Source organism: Puntigrus tetrazona, chromosome 2, assembly GCF_018831695.1.
Source record: "Puntigrus tetrazona isolate hp1 chromosome 2, ASM1883169v1, whole genome shotgun sequence".
Classification (NCBI taxonomy): Eukaryota; Metazoa; Chordata; class Actinopteri; order Cypriniformes; family Cyprinidae; genus Puntigrus; species Puntigrus tetrazona.
In genome coordinates, this window is record NC_056700.1 from 9,522,003 (window position 1) to 9,544,368 (window position 22,366).

Here is a 22,366-nt window from a genome sequence, read left to right on the forward strand (position 1 = left end):
TAACCTATGTATTTAAAGCAGTATTTAAGTAGCCTACGGGACATAATGGTTTACTAATATGCATATTGTTCTCTAGGGACGCATCAAACTGAAAGTACTGAAAAATGTACTGGATACGGTGCAAAGAAAATCATGAAGCGATTGAGTATGAGAATGACCCTATATGCAGAGTATTATAAAAAGGTACGAGACAAAAGTCTTTTGAGAATTTATTTCTTACAAGAAACGCTCAAACAGTCACACAGTCACTCTGCTGCAGAATTTGACAACCGGAAAATACTTCACTCATCCAGTCATACTGCATATTTAACAAATATGTCCATAATTATGTCCCTAAAGTGTTTAATGCGCAGTCTTAGAAACTAGGACGTAAGGTCTCTAAATAGCATTTCTTGTCTCACAATTATCTTGGTACATCAAAACACATGAGAACACTCTTTGGTGATTAAAGCTAATAAAGTTAATAAAGTTAATAATAATAATAATAATAATAATAATAATAATAATAATAATAATAATAAATAAATCTCAAATAAAAGTGTAATTAAAAATCCAGTAGGTGGCGCGTGTGTACACTAAAACAAACTTCAAAGCAGATTTATGTCGGCTTTGTACTATTTCTAAGTTTACTCTGAATGAGTTTATGATATTAAGTTTAGAGGAACATTTAAGGGGAAAAATAACCCGGAGTCATGTTAAATAAAATATAGTTCTACCGAGTCATTTATTATCTATACAGACTCCAGACATTCTTTTTACTTTTTGTTTTTCGTCTATCAATTTATGCATACGTATGAAAAGCAATATTTAACGTTACGCAAAACTGCAAAAACTGCAGCATCTTTTTTCTTATCTACGCTGTAGACGTAAAGGTGGATATACCCTCTTATACACTTTACAATGTTTTGACAACGGGATTCGTTCGCGCAAACGATTGCAAAGTCTTGCCTAAAAACCATTTGTCCTGTATAATAAGACGCATTCGTAAAAGAAAACGCCTTATCTCTAACCCATCCGAGCCGTAGTTTGAGCCGTTTGACAGTAATGATAGCGTAAAGAAGCGTGAACGCCCCCCACCTCCCTCACGCGCACGTGCGCGCGCGCGCTCGCTTCTGGTGAAAATGGGTTTTTAGCACACCTCTGACGTCATCCGGTCAGCATATTGCCTCTGCTCAGAAGGTTGAAGGTTGGCTTGAAACATTAATCGGCGTTGGACATCGCTAACGTCTCCAACGGCGCGTCCTCGGGGGATGGTGATTGTGTTGTCATGGTTTCAGTCATGATGTCGCCAGGTTTGATACAGCGTCTTTCCCTGTCTCCGTATCCGCAGTAAAAGCGCACTTGGGGATGGAGAAAGCGACAGCCTAAAGGAGCGCAATTGCCGCACACGGGGAGAAATTACACCAGCTGGGCTTCAAGCGTTCCTCTCTCCGCGCACCGTTTTTTTAAAGGGACGTACCGTTTATCATGTCCGCGAAGGAAAGACTCAAAGGCAAGATGACCAAAGACAGCGTTACCTTGCTGCCCTGCTTCTATTTCGTGGAGGTAAGTGAGGGCAGCGCGCACCAAAAGCTCTTCGTTTTGTATCGTGCCTAATTAACAGAAGAGAGTTGAAGGTGGTCTCCGTTTACGCGATGGCCACGTTCAAAATCAAAGCAATCGAGCCGATTGGAAACACCATTACTGTGTTCATTACTGCTCGTTAACTTTACATATACTGTATGCAGCTGTTGTCGTGAGGCGGACAGATGCGATGCACTTGTTGTGTATCAGGCGGCGTGTTAGTGTCGAGGGAGATGTGCGCGATGTGTGTCGTGGCTTTTGCGCATCAAATTTTGGCTTGCTTTTTGATGCCTGCCGTTCAAATGCACTCTTTTCATGATTGCATTGACATACAACATGGCCTTAGTAGAGCATTAGCCTAAGTGAAGAAGATCATCCACATTAAATGAGATACAATCGATGCCGTCTCTCACAGAATTAAGAGGGCAGTATTAATATAGCGGGGTAGGATATGGACAGTTAATATATGAAGGCTAATCTGACATGGCCTAGATATCACAAACAAATGAGTGCTGATCACTGGTGTCATGGAGATAATGGTGGCAGTCTTTGATCTGTCTTGTTTACTTGTCAATGCTGAATTGAATGCTTTTAAAGAATGTTATACTGTTACGTTGTGTATTAAACTACAGACGTTTGGCTTTCTATGTGGTTTAAACAATTCATTTTAGAGAATGAGGGCAAATTGAATTGCTGCAAGATATTTGTGAGTGGCTCTATGTAAAAATGCATCGACTTCGCATTACTTTGTGAAATTAGCAGTGAGAAAGATTTCAACATCAAACGTAAGGTCCTGTAAATAACATACCTGAAATAGACTTTTCAAATCAGACTGAATCCAAGCTCACTGGCCGCACTGAAATTAATATCACGTTCCCAGGTGTGACCTGGTTGCCTTCTATAGAGTAGCCTCGCTGCAGAGACCTTGTTTCTGTCCTAATCTGAGAATGAATTAAAAAACGGAGTAATTTAATGTGCTTCGCTTCACTAACTTCGCCTAATTAACTTCCCTGTTTCATTAATATGTTTCAGTTTACTAAATGAACTACAAGATGGCCAAAAAGTTTAATTTGTCCTCTCATGAAAAGGTAATAATAATTTAAAAAAATATTTTGACACAATAAGCTGGCATTCCACACTGGTGTCTGACCAATAGATTATTATGTTTTTTAAAAAAAAGGGGAAAAATTATTTAAATATCAAATTGCTAGGTAATTCATAAAATATTCTGAATCTAATATTCATTTGAGCTTTAGCTACGCACTGATATAAAAATACAGATAACCTTTATTTTTAGCCAGCAACTAATAAATAGCAAATATTTAAAGTTTATGCTATTTAAAAAAAAAAAAACACTTTATTTTATTGCATCTTTATTACATGTTACATGTGCCTACTATTAAAGTAACAATAAATTATAACTATAATAATAATTATAAGTAACCCTAAAACAAACCATAATCCTAACCCTAACCATATATAGTAAGTACTTCTAGTTAATAAATATTACTCAGTACTTAAATATGCTATAACAAGGACGCCTTAAAATAAAGTGTAAGATACATAAAAAATAAAGCTCTGTTTTAAATGCTGTCAGTCAATTTAGCCATAAAAGCACAATGTTCAGCAAGTTAGAGTGTTAAACAGAATCAAAAAAAACAGGCAAAATGAGCATTAACAATTAAGAATTAATATGCTTACTAAAGAGTTATGGGTGGGCCCTAGATAATAAACGTTATTCAAATTTTGCAACTCCTGTTGGTCCAGTGCAAATATCATGGATGTTATTAGTATTTGTGCTGTAAGATGCAGCATCACTAGAAGTTTAAACCACAGGGGCTTTTGCTGCAGATGTTCTCCCCTTTTTAGAAGGGGCTTGATTACAGTAATTAAACCCCCTACCCCCACCTTTGATCTTCACGCTGTCCGCTCAAGTTTCGTAATTATTCAGTACGACGGCATATTTCCACTTTGCATAGCACGGCGCAATATATTTCCTCCTGGGAGCCGCCGCAGCGAAGACATCTCCAGCTGATCCTTGCTCATTGAGATACTATGAGGTGAACTGTGTCAATGACAACAGTAATTCTACGATACATGAAGAAGTTCCTTGCACGTTCACCTGAGAATAACCTTGATTCCCCGTAATCACACATCCTCCGTCTAACCTTAGCGTGAACCTAGTACCGATGACGAGTGTGAAAAGCCTCAGGGGATGTAACTCCCGCATAGTTTCATCCAAACCCTCATTATATGTATCGGAGATAACTTAACCAACATAACGCAGTTAGCTTGACAAGAAGCGATACACAGCCATTGTCATTAGGTTTCGAGCAACGAGGATCTCCCAGTGCTTTTTCTGCTTTTGCACCAAGAGATTTTTCTTTTTTAGGAGACAATTTAAGGTATTAATATTACTTAATCCAATTTAAAAGGATAACAGCGTATCTGGAGTGGGTTTCCCAAAAAGCACTGTTAGCCAGCTATAAGACATGGACTTAAATAGATCGTTCTCTTGGGCACAGCAAGCAATCCTAACATGTAGTACATCCTTTACTGTCCGTTCCATTTTAATATACATGAACACATTTACAAATTAAGCAAAATAACTGGAATCTATTGAAGAACCTTTAACATCCATGGATTCTTTGCATTCCTCAAAAGGTTCTTTGCGTGTAAAAAGTTCTTCAGATTGTTTAAATGTTCTTTAAATTGTTTAAAAGTTCAACAACTTGATCCCAAATGTACACTCTCAATGGAGACCTGGTGATTTCCTGCCACATGAGCGCCCGTGGTCTATGCTAGATATATCACTGAGTGACTAATGTGACAAAGTTAAGAAAAGTTTAGCGTGAATTTCAACCACTAGGAGTAAAGACTTCTCTAGTGCAGGAAAGACAGGATGTGATTTTACTGCAAACACATATATGGATATAAGAAAATGCATTTGTTATTAGGGACTAAATAATAGTCACAGTCGTTTGTAGCAGTTTAATTAGTTGATTGATCAATCATTAATCTGGTTAATGATTTCATGCACTTAGCAGTGCTGTAGTTTAGCAACACTCATCTAAAGCAGAAGGCTACTTTTAATTCTCTTTAATTAGAATGACCATTAATGCTTTTAAGTCAAAATAGCATGCTGTCTGTGATTTTCTGCAAAATGTATCTTTTGTGATTGCATTTTCTTAAAGTGCCCTAGTTATGGTTTATGAAAGGTTCGTATTTCGGTTTTGGGAATCCCCAACAACAGGTTGACATGCATGAAAGGTCAAAAAACACATTCATTGTCTTATGTATTTTCATTTATGGACTCGCGCAGCAACTCCCTAATGATTTATTCAACGGTTAATTTTTGTCCAAACACCTCATTTGCGTGACACTGATCTGCAGTGATTGGTCTGATTTTCAATTAACATTTCATAAAGCAGTGTTTTTAAGCACAGTGCTGCTTTGTCTACAGCCATTACCAAAGAAACTGATATTTTTACCGAAGCATCACCTAGTGGTGAATGAATTCGCATTTTCATTTAGACCAACGTGAAAATCAACTGATGGATTTACGCAGCAAACGTCTAGAGCTGTATATATCTAAATGTAAACTGATGTGTGTGTTTGTGTGTGTGTGTGTATATATATATATATATATATATATATATATATATATATATATATATATATATATCCCATGGGAGCCCCGCCAAAGTGTAAGTCTGTACTAAAACACTGTTTTTTTTCAGTAAAACAATAGTGACACAACACAAGGTTGGTCATATTGCTTTGTTATTGCTGTAAAAAAGTAACTTTTCTTTTTCTTTTAAAAAAATTTGCAGGATGTTTTCATTCACTTAGAACTGTGACACACCGTATAAAAGTCGTTTAAAAAAGTCACCGTCATTTTTAAAAATGCAATGAGCCAAATGTGCATTATGGAATGTGAATTAGAAACTTTGAAGGTTTTTTTGTGGAACACAAAAATTTTCTTCTGTGGCATATCTTAAAATATCTAGAATTGAATTGAGTTATGTCTCCTCCAACTGTGTGCGTTGTCTTCAGTTTCTGTCATATACTGCTGAACCAATTTAGTTCAAAAGACCATGTTATTGTGAATTTGGGAAACAGTCGTGACTAGTTGGTTTCTCCAGTGATGCATCGCATTATCATATATGCACCACTGTACAGGAAACGCATGCCAATTCTAAACATGAAACAGTGGAAAAATACAGATGAGAAGTCACATGATACGATACAAAACCTATAGGAACGTGCACCATTTGCCTAATAAAATTAACATAATTTCATTGTTGTTTTCTACTCATTTTGCATATTTAGTAAGCAAGACCCATCTAATACATTCCTTCTGTTTTATCTCTACAGCTCCCAATTCTGGTGTCCTCCGTGGTCAGCTTATACTTCTTGGAGCTGACAGATATTTTCAAGCCAGTGCGTTCAGGCTACAGCTGCAATGACCGCAGTCTCAGCATGCCTTACATTGAGCCCACAAAGGAGGTCATCCCCTTCCTCATGCTCTTCAGTCTGGCTTTCGCCGGGCCAGCGGTGACGGTAAACGACAGCTTTAGCCACGAACCATGATTTGCTGCTTGCTGGTCAATTACAGGCGGTATTAGAGGGACATTCTCATTCTCAAGAGCTTCTGTTCGGACAAAAATCGAAGTAGTCATTGATTTTGAAACGTTTTTTGGAAAAACGTGGAACCAAAGCATATTTGTCAAAATAATCGCTCTTAAGTATGGGTTTCTCTGCTTTCATCTCAGCTAAATTGTTGTTAGCGTTTCTATTTGGGTTCTCTCTCTCTCTCTCCATTTTCATGCATGTTTTCCTCTTCATAAATTTTGTGTGCCACCCACCCAGCATGCATTTCGAACATCGTTTGGTTGATAAGGCACTAAGCCTCTCCGGGCACGTTGTGAGTCTATTATCAAGACCCTAGGTGATGAACTCATGAGTCTAATAGATTGCCCTCAATTGCATTGTACCATCTGTATGCATGTTGAGGTTTTACAAGATTGTCACTGCAGCTAGATGGAAAAAATTGAAAGAACTCATTGTCACATTTCCTTGGGTTTTCAAAAGAAGGAAGTTTGTCATTGTTTTTAGTATTGTGGCTTTTGAGAGCCATATTTTAACTGCACTGCTGTTCAGACGTTTTGGCTCAGTAATATTGCATTTCACTGAATTAATAAATCAGTCCTTTTATTCGGGAAGAATGCATTAAGATCAATTAAAAAAGTGATAACCAAGACATTCACTTGATGTTCTTTTAAACCTTATATTCGTCAAAGAATCCTGAAAACACGTGTCACAGTTTCTGCAAAAATATTAAACAGAACGACATTGATAACAATTTCACACCAAAAAAACTAAGTTGGCCCACCCCAGCTGTTGAAAATATTTATAAATGCTGTCAACTTCATGCCTAAAAAGCTAAAAAACAAAAACAAAACAAAATGAAATGAAAAGAAAAAAAACTGACTGTCTGATAAAGAGCTTTTAGATTAAAAACATCACCTGTGGTGAGAAAATAAATAAATATTTTCTTGGAGCTGTGGTGTGCCAATTTAGTTTTTCTTGTCTGAAATTGGAAATTGTTTTTGTGGTTGAGCACCCACATTGAGCTTTTGGCCGGTCTGATGTGCATAATTTTATTGCGATCTTTGCGCAACATTGATAAGAAATTGTTTTTGAGTATCAGATTGGCATGTACTTTTTGAGTATCAAATCTGCAAAAGATCATGTGGCAGTGATAACACAACAGAATGTTACACAACAGAAAAATCTAATAAATTCAAATAGAAATCAGTTATTTTAAATTGCAATATTATTTCACAATATTGATGTTTTTCTTTTGTTTTATAAATGCAGCCTTGGTAAACATGAGAGACTAATTTGAAAAAAAAAAATTATATATATATATATATATATATATATATATATATATATATATATATATATATATATATATATATATATATTACCAACCCCAAACCTTTGAACGATGGTGTAGCTTTTGAAGAAATAGGTCACTGGGTCACAACTGGATCAATGACTATTACTGCAAGACAGTCAAAAAAAAAAGGACATTTCAGTTTAAAATGTGTTGAATTCTTAGAAATATGCTCTGTGTATATATGTTGCTTTGTATGGTTTAGAAAAAAGCCTGTGAGTTATAACTACTATATTACTAAAATAGTAAGGGTTTACTAAAGATGTGCAGTGACGAATTAGTGCTTACTTTTGACCTTACTGAATATGCATTTGTAGGAGTTTCTCTTTCTGATGCTAAATTTATAGGAGGAGAGTATTCAAATTAATGACACACTGAGATTTACAAATGTTTGCGCTCGTCAAATTACCAGTGTTTGTGCCACAATTAAAAGCCCAATGAAAGCATGCCTTAAACTGTTTTACGGAGGCACCACAGAGAACAGCGCTCGGTAGACGAGAGAGGATCTTTTTCACACATATTCATTTATTTCAAATGCCAGAAGAACACATTATCCGAACATATCGTTTGCCAAACCATGTTTTTTTTTTTTTTTAAAAAACAAAAATACAAGCCTCAGTTTCTTGTTATATTCACTATTGCTTTCAAAGTTCGTTATTCCGGTGTTGGTCTCATCGACGTCATCTTAAAAGTGCCACGCTGCACCTATATTCATCAGAGAGAAGATTCGTTTAATGTTTAATGACATATTTGTTTCATCAACTCCCCAGCACGTCACTTGGGTGTTTTCATCACATTAGGTGCTCCACCATACTGGCCTAATTAATTTAGCAAGGCGTCTATGCTCATTTAAGTGCTATCACTGTTGGTTATCCTTTGCATTTTGCATCTGTCACCCACTGTAAATAAAGTCTGTGGTCGATCTGCAGTGAAGCATTGTACAAACGATATGGAAGCCCGTTTCCACCACTGAATATAAAATAAAAAAGGTTATAGCGATTTTTTTATCTCGCATTTCTGACATTTTTTCTCAAAACTGTGAGATATAAACTCGCAATTTCAAGTCAGAAAGTCAGAACCGCGACATACAAGGTCGCAGTTACATAAAAAAAGTGACAATTGTGAGATAAAAAGTTGCAACAACCTTTTTGGTTTTTTATTCAGTGAAGGAAACGTTCTTCCATAAAATGGTCACCTCAGTCCAGACATTTGAGCCATCGTTTTGACTATCGCGCCACATTTAATCACTCGACAACATTCTCTCGTTGCCAAATCACCCAAACGAGTTTTGGGCTTAGTACTGTATGGGTATTATGGCTGGGCCTGTGCTAGCGGGCGGCGTGTGAATGTGTATCCTGCTGGTAGCTCCAGCTGTTATGTTAGCGCCTGCTGCACTCGAGTGCTGCACTCGACTGTAGGTGTGCAGCAAGTGTGATCTCAGGAGGGTTTGATCACTTGTTCATCTCTCTCACCCTCTATCTCATCCTCCACAGCAGATGCCCCCTTCAGAAGCATTTACATATAAATCTACGGGTTTCTGCTTTTCATTTACATGGAATTAACAGTTTAGTCATTGCGATAGTGGAGGCCTGGATGACTTTCAAGACACCCCCTTTCCTCGTCATTTTTATTTATTATTTTTTTCTTTTTGGATGAAATCCCTCTCATATGGCTATGAATGAATGGATGGATGGATTGGAGCGATTACTTTAATTACAGTAATGGAATTGATGTGTCAGTGACGGTATTAGAAATGACCTCTGGATAAAACAGGGGGTGCTGCATGTTTTGGGTAAACACAGATGACCATCTTCCCACAGATTATGATTGGGGAAGGGATCCTGTACTGCTGCTTGGCCAGAAGAAACATCGCCATCAAAACAGAGGCTAACATAAACGCTGCCGGCTGCAATTTCAATTCTTACATCCGACGAGCTGTGAGGTTTGTGGGTGGGTGTATATATTTTTGCTCTTTGTGACTCTATAAAAAGCAATATATAGCTTGTATAAATATTATACTCTTTTGATCTTGACTCATTCTGTCTGTTTTATAGTCTTGTACCGTATAGAGTTTGATATTAATAATGAAAGCTCCTTCTATTTTATCGCTAGCTTATGAAGTCTTCTTGCTGCTTATGAAATGGAGCATTTGCTTTATACGACTGAGGAAAAAGCTCTGTGTGTTCACTTTTTTTATCTCATTTGCAGGGGTCCATGTGTTTGGCTTGTGCATCACCGCACTCATCACAGATATTATCCAGTTGGCCACAGGATACCATGCTCCCTACTTCCTCACTGTGTGCAAGCCCAACTACACCAGCCTCAACACTTCCTGTGATGAAAACTCTTTCATTGTGGATGACATCTGCTCTGGGCCTGATCCAGCAGCAATCAACGCTGGCAGGTCAGAAAGCGGTATCTGTGTCAGATTGGAGTTCGTCAACATCCAAAATAATCTCGATTTGGAACGAGCATTACACACTATTTTGTTATTGTGGCCAGTAAATAGATGTAAAATGGTTGTTGTGATGTTGTGAACAAGAAAAAATGTAGGGCAGGATATAATTTTACCTTCTGGGAATTGTTTGGATGGGTTTTTTTTTTTGTAGAGCAACGAGAAAACTAACAACACACCCACAGAGAAAGTTACTTTTGGTATGAAACGACATCTGTGCTTTCAAATTTTGTAATTCTTTAAGAAATTCAAAAAATAAATGCCATTTGCGGCTCTTTAATGATATCATGAAATAAACATGAATGAACATCAGAAGGCATCTTATTTCAAATGCAGAAACACTTCAATGAACCCAATTTTTCAAGTTTTTCATTAAGTCCAATCTGCTCTCCTGTCTGGTCTGTTTGTATAACAAAAAACAAATTCAACATTGTGATTGGATTAGATTGCATGTCAGTACGAAGGGTCAGTTGAGCCATGCTGAATGTGAGTTTGCTAAAACTGTGTGTGAATATCTGTTTGGCTAGTGGTTAACATTATTCAGTAGCCCGTGTGGTCAGATCAGCAGACCAATTCTCACTATTAACTATAGCTATTTATTAGTATGCATATTACTAGCATATTAGCTGTTTATTAGCACTTATTAAGACCTTATTCTGCATGACTATATTTTATATCCCTGGGTTAGGGTTTTTTTAAATCCAGCCCCATAACTAAACTTAAAGGGATAGTTTACCAATAAATGAGAATTTGATGTTTGTCTGCTTACCTCCAGGGCATCCAAGATATACTTGTTTCTTCAGTAGAACAAAGATTTTTTAGCTCAAACCGTTGCAGTCTGTCATTCAAGTAATGGCAGTCAATGGGACTCACAGCAATATGAATAAAAGAAAACACACAGAAAAAAGAAAATTAAACCCTGTGGCTTGTGATATATTGATATGTACAGAAATGAAACATTCAGTCTTTGTAAAAAACAATATTTATATATATTTTTTACGATCAACCACCATCTCTATCTCTAAATGGACCATTAGGAGTGTCAGTATAAGTATGCAATCTGCCATAAAGCACAAAGAATAAGATGTATCACACATGGGCTCTGTTGAGAAACATGCTCAGGACAGTTAGACACAGCAGTGGATCGGAGGTAAGATACTATATAGATATTGCTCGGTTTTTTGCAAAGACCGATCGCTTTGTGTTTGTACACATCAGTGCATTGTCACAAGCCACAGGGTTTAATTTGCTTTTGTCTGTGTGATTTTTTTTACTCTCATTGCCGTGAGTCCCATTGACTGCCGTTATATGATTGACAGACGGTTTGCGGTTTGAGCTAAAAATCTTTGTGTTCTACTGAAGAAACAGATCACCTACATCGTGGATGCCCTGGGGGTAAGCAGATAAACAATTTTTTATTTTTGGGTGAGCTGTACCTTTAAAAACCACCTTACTGGCTATTAATAGGTAACAAAGTAGTTTATTGAGGGGAAACCCCTCATTGATAGTGAATATGTATTGCGTATTCTAAAGTGTCACCTAATATTTTGATTTAAGATTATGAAAATGCAGCATTTTTGGTAGCATACAATGAATTAATCACAATAAGATGGTAAACATGCACTAAAAAAGTCAATTTTGATTTATCTTTAGAACAGAAATTTTCTAGAAAAAAATTATGTAACACTTAGGTAACTATTACTGTTAACTATTAACTATGACTTTTTTCTCAATAAATTCTTAATTTGCTGCTTCATGATAGTAAGTAAGGTAGTTATTAAGTTTAGGTTTTGGGTAGATTTAGGGATGTACAATAAAGTCACATAAAATAAGGCTTTAATTTTGCTTAATTAGCACTAATAAATGGCTAATATTCTAGTAATATGCACACTAATAAGCAACTAATAGGTATAACTGTTAAATAAAGTGGTACACTGAGATTTGCCTCCATCTGTGATAATCTCATAGAAAGTTCTTCTTCTAGTTCAAATTGGCAAAATTATTGTACCATTTCGGTACCTCTCCAAAAGCAAACATCTGCAATAAAAATACCTGTGTCATACAATGATTCAATGACTCAATGATTTTATGAAAAGTTCACTCAAAAATTTTAAAAGATGATTTGTCACATTATGGCTGACAAAATGTTAATGAGCCTGCTGCACAGTGACTCTACTTACAGGTCTGGTTGGATCAATAGATTTGTATATAATCCCTGCTATAAACAGTGTAGGTAAATGTGAAGGCAGTAGAATGAAAGTGGCGCTGTCCTCTGGCACACGGCGTTCCTGTAAAACCCACACAGAGTTCAGTCTTGTTGCTTCGCTCACAACCTGGCTGCCCATTCCAGAACACCCACACACATCCATTTGCACAGCTCTGCTTTTCAATCTTCCACTCATTTCGTGCACTTTCAATAGCCGTGATTATATGTTATGCAGACATTCTGTATAACGTAAAAATTAGACGTAAAGAGGGTTGGTGTGTGTGTGTGTGTCCGAAGACTTAAGCTTCGGTTACATACACTGAAATGTGTCTCCAGAATATCTAGTTCTTGGGAATAAAAAGCTCTGATCCTGTTTGGCGCTATATATATATATATATATATATATGAGTTAGGGAACTATAGGCATGATCATCTGTAGCTTTCCATTCCCATCTGTCCTTTAGCATGGTATACTACCTCAAATGTGTTCAGTGTGAAAACGATCTGAAAAGGCTGTCTGTCTCTCATTACAGGAAGTCCTTCCCATCTCAGCACGCCACTCTGGCAGCTTTTGCGGCTGTGTACATCTCCGTAAGTAATCCACTTGACTCATGGCACAGTTGACTCAAGCGATATCTAACTGCATGCCAAATAATCCAACTGTCCTTTCCACTATAAAGCATTTTCATTAAACTTCAGTCAAAAGGCTGGTCTCCTTCCACAGATGTACTTTAATGCCACTCTGACTGACTCATCAAAGCTGCTGAAGCCACTCCTGGTGTTTTCCTTCATCATCTGCGGCATTATCTGTGGCCTGACTCGCATAATTCAGTTCAAGAACCATGCCGTGGATGTCTACTGTGGCTTTCTTATCGGAGGGGGCATAGCCGTCTACCTGGTGAGTCTTGTTGTCGAGGCTTTCAAAGGCGCTCTGTGGATAATAATTCATTTTACATATTCCCATGACAAATCCATATTACTCTATGAAACCTGACTCTTGAAAAGAATCATAGAAAATTAGTGAGGTGCTATAAGACAATGCTGTTTTAATAGAGATAAAAATAGCTCACACATGCAAATCCCTTGTGGCTTCTTTTCTGCTCTCCACCCACACACCCCCCTCACATTCCTCCCACCATTTCTTTCTTCCTCTCTCACTAATTCTCCTTCTTCCTTGCTCAGTCTGCTATTCAGGGCTATGTACACCCTAGCATCAACAACAATGCCAAAACTCCTTTAGGAGGAATTAACACAGCTGAGGTATATCAGTACATCAGGTCCTGATTTTATTGTTTGCTCAGCATAGTGTACGCTAATCAGGTCAAGCAAATAACTATGTAATGCTCTTTGGTGCTCTGGCTGTGGAAGATGGTTGGGCTGAAAGACTTGCTGGTTACCAAGGTAAAGCTAAGCCTCAACTCAACACTCTTAAAGACTGTTTCCATTAACTGGAGAAGATTCTAATCTACAACATAAACCAGCTAGAGACTAGTTTGGTCAGACTGGGAGACCATATAACTTTTTGAATAGACTATACAAGGGTCTCTCAAATCATTTTTATTTGCAAAACTAATATAACTATCATGACTAACATCTATATGGCATCTATCAACTGATGTTGCTGTATATATTCTGCATTTTTGAACACTATTCCAGGGTCTGTATGCAGTTGGAAACTTTAAACCTAGTGAAGACACATCTCTAAAGATACATGTACATCCTCCTCTCCGGCAACCACAGCCACCGCAACCTCCACCACAACCCCAGCCAGTGGTGCCTCCACCTGCTATGCGGGAGCCTCTGAGACCTCTACCAAACCTGAACACAGATCCACCACGCTTACTGCCACCTAAGAGCCTGAGCATGCGGGAACGTCCCACCTCAGCTCGTTCTGAGAGCATCCTTCTACGTGGCCCGTCCCACAGAGAGAACATGTCCAGTTTGAAAAGGGCAAGCACAGAGGTAGAGTGCATTACGCCTCCTAGTCCCCTCTGCAAGGAGAGCTTTGTGACATTCAGTAACACTCTGCCCCGCGTGCACTCAACTGGAGTCGAAGAACCGGTGCCTCGCCGCCATGCTGCTATCCATGCCTCCATGGACTCCACACGCTCCAAGCAGCTGCTCTCACAATGGAAGACCAAGAATGAGAACCGCAAGCTGTCTCTGCAGGTGATGGAGGCTGAGGCTGGACAACTGTCTCCCCAGCGAAACATGGAGCTCCGCTGCAGCTCTGAACCCTCAGCCATGGGCTTAGATGGTGAGCTCCGTGGTGGGCCTCCCGGGCAGTACATGAAGCTAGCCGCTAGTGCTGTGCCATTAGCCAATCATAATAGCTCTGGTGGTCTAACTGGTGGAGCCAGGGTATCGATCCAGTCACGACCAGGATCATCCCAACTGGTGCACATTCCTGAAGAAACCCAAGAGAATGTAAGCTTCTCACCTCACGAGGATGGTGGGGAGCTGAATGACGGTGGGGGAGGGGTTGGGAATGCACGGTCGAAATGGTTGAAGGTGGCAGAGAAGAGCACCGCCTGTCGGACTAACAGCCAGCCACGAATCATGCAGGTCATCGCAATGTCTAAGCAGCAGGGCATGTTGCACGGCAGTCCTAAAAGTGAGGGGAGCACCGTGAGTTGTACCGGATCCATCCGTTACAAAGCCCTCATGGATCAGGAACCCAACTCAGGCATCATTCGAGTGGAAGCCCACCCTGAGAACAAGCCTGTGGTTAAACCACCATCTACAGATGGCAGCGGGTCCTGGAGGTGGAAACCGCAGGAGCGGGTCAGCATCAGGCAGTCCCTTGAGCTCAACGACCTGAACCGGGACTCCGAGAGCTGTGAGTCATTGAAAGATGGCTATGGCTCCATCGATGGCAATCGGAGCCTACCTGACATGAGCAACCCACATCATCCCCATTTCCACCATCACCACCATCAACAGAGTATCACCACCATCCGAGTCACACCAGTGGAAGCCAGCAGTGAAGCCACGTCAGAAACTCTCTCCACCACCTCCAGTCGAGACTCCACACTACGCAGGAAAGGCAACATCATCCTGCTGCCCGACAGAGGACCTAGTCCTGATAATGCCAGGAACCTGCCTCACTTTTTCAAACCCTCCCCTACACCTCCCCCCATTTTGACTTTCAAGGAGTAAAAGAACCCTCTTTCCTTACCAATCCTCTAAGAGTTGCCTTGCTCTCTGAACTCTGAAGACTGGAGGCTCTGTTAGGGGACTGCGTAGAGCCAGTGATTATGGACATATGTACATTCCCTGACCGTTAGACACAACTGCACTCTCCAGAACACGTAAGACAACATTGTGCATTTTCAATCTACATTCTGTAGGCCTCGTTACTATAACATAAGCACAAAATGTGAAATTTGGGGCTGTTTGGTAAATGTGATTGTTTGAATCTCATTTGGATTAGCTTTGTTATCGAATCCATTGTCTTATAAGAATTGTCTGTTGTCTCATGGCAACATGGGTGCTTTTAAAAACTTTGTAAATTTATATATATTTTCTCAATATAAATATTTGTATGTAAACTGGACCATTAAATCACATCTTTTCGTGCTTAAGGAGAAAAAATGGTTTCCACTATGTTGCTTTTAAATATTTCAGCTGGGCTTTCAGTCAGACTCATAGCTTTTAGACAGATAGGAGAATGTTATTGTGAAGTTTACAGAGGGTTTTAGCAACAATGTATTAACCAAATGGATGCTTTGTTTAGGGGGCTTGTTTAACCATATGCACTGTGTGTTTTAGTGACCATGAATGAGCTATTTTCATTCAAAAAGCTGAAAGCGCTCTTTGCTGGCATAGAGACAATAAATTTATAGAGACTCAGCCTTTGGCATTGTAATGCAGAGAACAATACATTCTTCAAACATTAATGTCATATTGCCTTTGTGTAATATAGAACTTTTATGTGGTTCCATAGGCCAGTGAGCACTACTCCTCTCATATATATTGATTTGCAAGCTCTCATATTTTGTAGTGTGCTTGAGCACAATTATAATTGTGTTTTATGGCCCATTCCTATATGTTTACAGTGATGTATTGTACATCATTTTCTTAGTTGTCCCCCTATTTTGCCTGGCAGGATGGGGTTATATAGCTACTGGGGTGCGTTGTCCTCTTTATTTTTAAGAGTGTGGGCATAAACAAATGACTCATACTTCACTGCACATTGCAGAGAAGCATACACAGTATGAGAGCAATAGGAGGCCCCCAAAGGTACCAGCGGGAACTCATTGCTTATTTTTGTAAACGTCTAAAAAATACTAATAATCATATTCATAGAGTGCCTCAAAAAGTATTATATGCCTATTAGCTAGTGATAACTTAGCTCCATTTTGCAGTAACTGTACAAAAAACGTTGCTGCTGCAATGATTACGGTGCAGAATTGACAGATGTTCACTGACTTTGCTTTAAATATCCATTGTCTGTGCCATCAAATGGCACTGAAGAATGAGCACAGTCACTGCATAATGACAAGTGCTGCATAAATTAAGAAGTTTTAAATAAAAAATACACAAATAGACAATGTTAAGATTCGTCCTGTGTGGCGTGTATATTTCTACACAGTTCTAAACTGTGTATTTGTATTTCTAGCTCATTGTTTACATCCTTGTTAGGACCATATTGTAATATATACATAAATATTGCCAAATAAGAATGTATGTTGAACAAAGTGTCAGATACATGTAGTTAATTCATGTACAGTGTCATTTATATGATGTTGGGTTTTTTTTTTTTAATTGAACTTAGATTTCATTGATATATATATGCATATTTTGATGTCTGTTTTAAAAGAGTGACTCCGAACCAACACATTTTAAAGTTTTATATATGCTTGTACAGTATAATTGTACCCCACATTATGGCTTTAACCTGTCCTTACATATGCATGGTGACTTAATACTGTATGTACTGTAACTAAAGGATTTGTTTTGCTTTTCTTTTGTAAATGATGCCTTTAATAGTGATGGCTGGTCCCTTGATTTATACTCTTATTTCATTCTGCGGAATCAACCGAATAATCATTCAAACTTTTTACCCCTGTAAATAGGTATTTGTAACTTTGCCAGCAAACTGTTGAAACGTAAGAGAGATCAATGGATTATTATTTGAGTGTCATAGAGACACTTGCTCTATTAGTGCTCTAAACCAGATATGGTGCATCAGAGATATGGCTTTTCGGTTGAACCTGTTGACGGTTATTTGAAAGTTTCGCCTTGTGGGGTTTTGTTTAGCGATGTATTTTGATTGAGGATGATATGTCTTAATATATATTGAAATAAATGTTTGGTATCACAGCCAAAATAAGCATTTTTTATTTCCATAGTGCTCTGCGTGGTGTCATAAATTATCAAAAGCATATATAATCGCATGTTTATGAGCGGTTTTGTGAAGTGCTCTGATTCTTTTCTTATTTATGACAAAAAGTTCTTCTATATGCCCACAGACCACCCACAGTCTGTTCACAAACCATCTGATGCATATTGCACACAAAGCTAGTACGCATTTTCTCGATCTAGCTCAAATATGACTTGCTTGCCAGTTTATGTAAGGACCAGATGACTTTTTATCAGTCCCAAAAAAAGGTTGTGTTACCGTTTGTAGGGTTTTCAGGGTTTTTTTCTGTACACTTCTGTTATTTCGTCTGTTATTTCAGCATATTATAGCTCAGTGTATACATTAACAAACTATCTCCAAATGGCACATAAGTGATTGCTTTAATATGTCAGTTTTGTCCTGTGTAACTGAGCAGTTCTTGGCCAGAATGATCTACAAGAAAAAGTAAGTTGTGTTGGCCCGTACTAAACTCTTCTTCCGTAATGCCAAGCTGTTCTGCATGGTTGCCAAGCCTTTCTTGCTATGCGGTATTAAATGTGTTCTGGGCGGTTGTTAGCATGTCGCTAGGTGTTTTAGTAGTTGCTAAGTATTTTCTAGCTGACTCAAATTGAAATTACTATCAGGTCAGTTATAGTTAAATTTACCTTATATGAGAAATTGTAATAGTGTTGCTTGCCAAAAGGTTGCAATTTCTTACCTAACAATTTGAACTTTCATATATTTTCATATATATTCAGATTTCATATGCAAATCTTTTTTTTTTAGTTCTGAGAAAATTGTGTGAGAAAAGTCTGGATTGTTACATAAAAGGTTATTTAGCAATTACCTTTTCCTAATTGCTGTATTCGGTGGTATGATTGCATGTATTTATACCATTTTCTTGCAATTCTGAGAAACAAAGGATAAGAAATTGCAAGATATAATCTTTTCGAATTCTGTTTATATCTTGCAATTATGACATTTTTTCGTAGAATTCTCAGTTTGTTCCTTGCAATTATGAGCAATATATGGCAATTTAAGTCTAAATTTAGATCTCGCAAATCTGATTCCATTATGGTATAAAGAAGTAATTGTGATTTTACATGTCAAAATTCTGAAAAATGACTTTTCTTCTCAAAATTGGGAGATGCCAACTCAGAATTGATAGATGCAAACTCAGAATTGCAAGAAAGCAAAGGCAGAACTAAGAGACAAAAAATCTGTGGAGCAAACAGGCTTTCATCAGTCTGTCTGTGCTAAAAACCAGTGATCTGTAGTACCCATGTGCATGTATCCAAGTCTTGTCGGTCCTTAGGGCGCATCTTAAGTAAACGCACTGACCAGCTCTAGCAAATGACCTCACATTATGCTCATAGCTAGAATCAAAGGTCTCCTTTTACTTCAAAACCGCTTCATCTTTATTTAAATGCTCTGCCAAGCTCAGTGTTTGATTCTGTACTGTACATCTGGCATTTTGGATTAAACACATTCCTCTAGGAAGTGTTGAAAGCCAGGAAAGTGGGTCTGGTTAGCATTGCTGAATCCAATCAGCGGGTCCTAAGTAGGTCAGAAAGCTGACCTAAATTGAGGAAGAGATTCTTACTCCCCTTCATTTTACACAGTATCCCCTGAAGACCAAATGCATTGTGTTGAGAGGGGAGTAGAGCGTGAACAGCTCTGTAATGTATCAGAGAGCAAGACAATTCTAAAAAGAATAAGTGATCAACAATGCTGCAGATAGACGCCCGATCCATTACTTTCAGGCTTATCGCTGGGCTGTTGTACTTTGTGTTATTGCCCCGGAGCGAAGAACCATTCCTCACTAAAAATACTCCAGCATGAAACATTTTATGTCACCTGACTAATGCAAACATAGCATTTGTTAAAATGAAGGTGAGCAATGGTGAGTCTCTTATCAGTATAACATTGGGAAGTACATGGTGTATTTTTGAAAATCTTGATTTTTTATGTTTCTATCATTTCAAACCTGAAAGCTGACAATGTAAAGCACACATTGTGTTTATATTGTGTTGCGTGGTATCAGCATGTCATTTGGCAGAAAGAAAACATTTCATGTAGTATACATCCAAACCATCTGTCCCCTAGATTACTTGACCAAATTACAGCAAGGGATATGGGTTTATCCCATTTACCAATAACAGCAGACTGCCTGAAGGCTAACAATACTGATCTAAGTATTACACGGTATTAATGTTCTCCTTTTTTATTTGCCTTTTGGCATTGTTATTAACTTTTGACTTTTATTACTAAATGTCTTTAAAGAGACAAATGTGGCTTTCTAAAAAAGCAACCATTTATTTTAATAATTGGCAGTGTAAGTACTGAATAGAAAGTCTTTATAAAAGGGATTCAGGTCCTTGATTATGATTGGCTGAACTGTGTTCCATAAATTAAATTGATCAAAGGGACAGTAAATGCTTTTACATTGTTAAAATCAAGTAAATTAAATTTTTCTTATTTCTCTATTCATGAATCGCATTAATCAGTAATAAAAAAAGTGTTTCTTTATCAACAAATCAGCATATTGAATGAGCTTGTGAGGATTAAGGATCATGTGACACTGAAGACTGGAGTAATGGCTGCTGAAAGTAAAAAAAAAAAAAAAAAGGTTTATTGTGTTGGAAAATATATATATATATAATGTGAATGTGTATAGTATGACTGAAATTTAGACATATTACATCTGTGTCAGTTGTGTCCCTTCAGTCATTCACACTTCAGTGTCTTGAAGGAAGTAAACCACCCAGGTGCATTTTTGGTTCCATGAATATGAATTCCAATATACCAACTGACTCACAAGCTGTTTTCCACCTGCTACGTACAACAGAAGTAGGCCTATTTGGATTATTAGCATCTTTAAGGCAGGTCTACAGTGGCTACTGTTTGTATTATAGTTTCTCCCATTCACATATATATAAATGGCCCGTTAGCTCTCATTGTAATGTTTCTGCAAGTACTTAATAGAAGTAACTTTTGCGATTATACATGCAGGAATGTGTAAACTTGCTTTGAACTGATGGTCTTTTTATTTGAGGACAGGCTGAATGCAGTCCACTGAGGGAGACAGATGGAGGGGTCATCTGGCAAAGATAATGCTTCCACAAATCTGCTGCGAGGGGGAGAGATAATGTCAAGATCATTTTATGGCTGTCAGGCATGACCTGTCAAGGTGATGTCAAGGTGGTTCCTCCAACAGAGAGGGACAGACATGACTGTCGCCGCACAGCAGACCTCTGCTTACGCTTTGCAGCTGGACTATATTTTGTGTCGCATTCCTTTAAGACTGTATGCACAGGCAATTAAAATATTCTTTGTTCTTTTGATGTCTTATAAGACAGAATTTGACTTGTTGCTAGGTTTACAAGACACCATTATGTCACATCTAATGAGCTAGAAACTAATTCAAGTGAGCTTTAGACATAACCAAGCAAATATTTATTGAGTAAAATGCTAATTTACCAGAAGAATGCATTCCTCAAAGAACAGTTCAAAATGGAAGTTCCTCGTTGTTCCAAACCCATAGGACTTCAGGTTATTTTTGAACACACAAATTACAATATTTTTTAATAAAACCTGACAGGTTTCTGTCCCTTCATTAAAAGTTCAGGTAACGGAAACCTACTCGTGAATTAACGTTAAATTATTCCATATAAAAGCAGTTTAATTGAAATCAGGAAGATACATATCTTTATGTCAATGAACATATTTATTTTAGGCTTTTATTTTCATCCAATATGGTCAACAAACATCAGAGAACATTAAATATCGAACGTGTGTGTGTTATGCATGAAGAGCCAATGTGGTTGTTCCATGTTTACAATGGTTTTTACCATTTACTGTATGTTTTGTGTGTTTATATGTCAATTTTAGTCTAAATTAAATCATGCAAATATACTGTGTATATATATATATATATATATATATATATATATATATATATATATATATATATATATATATATATATATATATATATATATATATATATATATATATATATATATATATAGTGTACGCTCAGAAAACCATATATATCAGAGGTTTAAAGTGATATGGCTTTTAGCGTTACACGATAATCAGAGTAACTGAGCAGGGTTGCCAGGTTTTCACGACAGAACCCACACAATTGCCACTCAAAAATAGCCCAATCGCGTTTGTATTCGGAAGAAAAAACTGTATCTGAGGTAAGAGGTGGTAAAGATAAATGCTTCCACTCAAAAAAATTCACAGACACATTCTGGAGAAACCTGAGACTTGTGTTATATCTTGTCAAACGTGGCATAACAGGTGCCCTTTAAGAAAAAGGATAAAAAATAACTTTTTGCCCTTTTTGCCATCATTCACCAAATCTTGTGGAATATCAAAAGCCGGCAATACATTTACACATCCTCCCTAAATATATACATGTATATATATAGTATAGCATATATTATATACATGATGTCACGTAAATACTGAATTCAGACCTGCTACCTATTTCTCCACAATCTCATAAGTGCCTTCATAAACAGATCAAGCACATGTACCTAACATCATCGGGTCCGTCCATCACAAACATGGCTCTCAACACAGGACAACACGCTGTCCTATTTAACCAGCACCAGACGATGAATCTGTGAGGCAAAGAACGGCAAGTTTGCCATCTCTGCAAGGTTGTCATGGCAACTCCGCAGCAGACTCTGGATAGAACGAGAGTGTTTCCAATCAATGCTTTTTTCCCCCTCTTTTAGATGAGTGAGAGAGCGCATTGTGCAGCCGATGGCCTTGGCGGTGCCGCTTCTGAATCTGAAAAATAACATGTATATTAGACAC

General features: G+C 37.8%; 1 protein-coding gene across 1 annotated transcript; it reads left to right on the forward strand.

Moving 5' to 3' along the window:
* Nucleotides 1-1,025: 1,025 nt before the first annotated feature.
* plppr4a (phospholipid phosphatase related 4a) lies at nucleotides 1,026-17,521 on the forward strand. The gene is made up of 7 exons (XM_043224544.1): nucleotides 1,026-1,545; nucleotides 5,941-6,126; nucleotides 9,349-9,478; nucleotides 9,737-9,932; nucleotides 12,723-12,780; nucleotides 12,914-13,087; nucleotides 13,846-17,521. The coding sequence occupies exons 1-7, from the start codon at nucleotides 1,468-1,470 to the stop codon at nucleotides 15,346-15,348; spliced, it is 2,325 nt and encodes a 774-aa protein (XP_043080479.1). The 5' UTR covers nucleotides 1,026-1,467; the 3' UTR covers nucleotides 15,349-17,521.
* Nucleotides 17,522-22,366: the final 4,845 nt, after the last annotated feature.

Bases quoted from the DNA above. Each gene is read 5' to 3' on its own strand.
- plppr4a (XM_043224544.1), top strand. From the start codon at position 1,468: ATGTCCGCGAAGGAAAGACTCAAAGGCAAGATGACCAAAGACAGCGTT. The intron at 1,546-5,940 runs GTAAGTGAGGGC...TTATCTCTACAG, and splicing joins CCTGCTTCTATTTCGTGGAG to CTCCCAATTCTGGTGTCCTC. The intron at 6,127-9,348 runs GTAAACGACAGC...ATCTTCCCACAG, and splicing joins TCGCCGGGCCAGCGGTGACG to ATTATGATTGGGGAAGGGAT.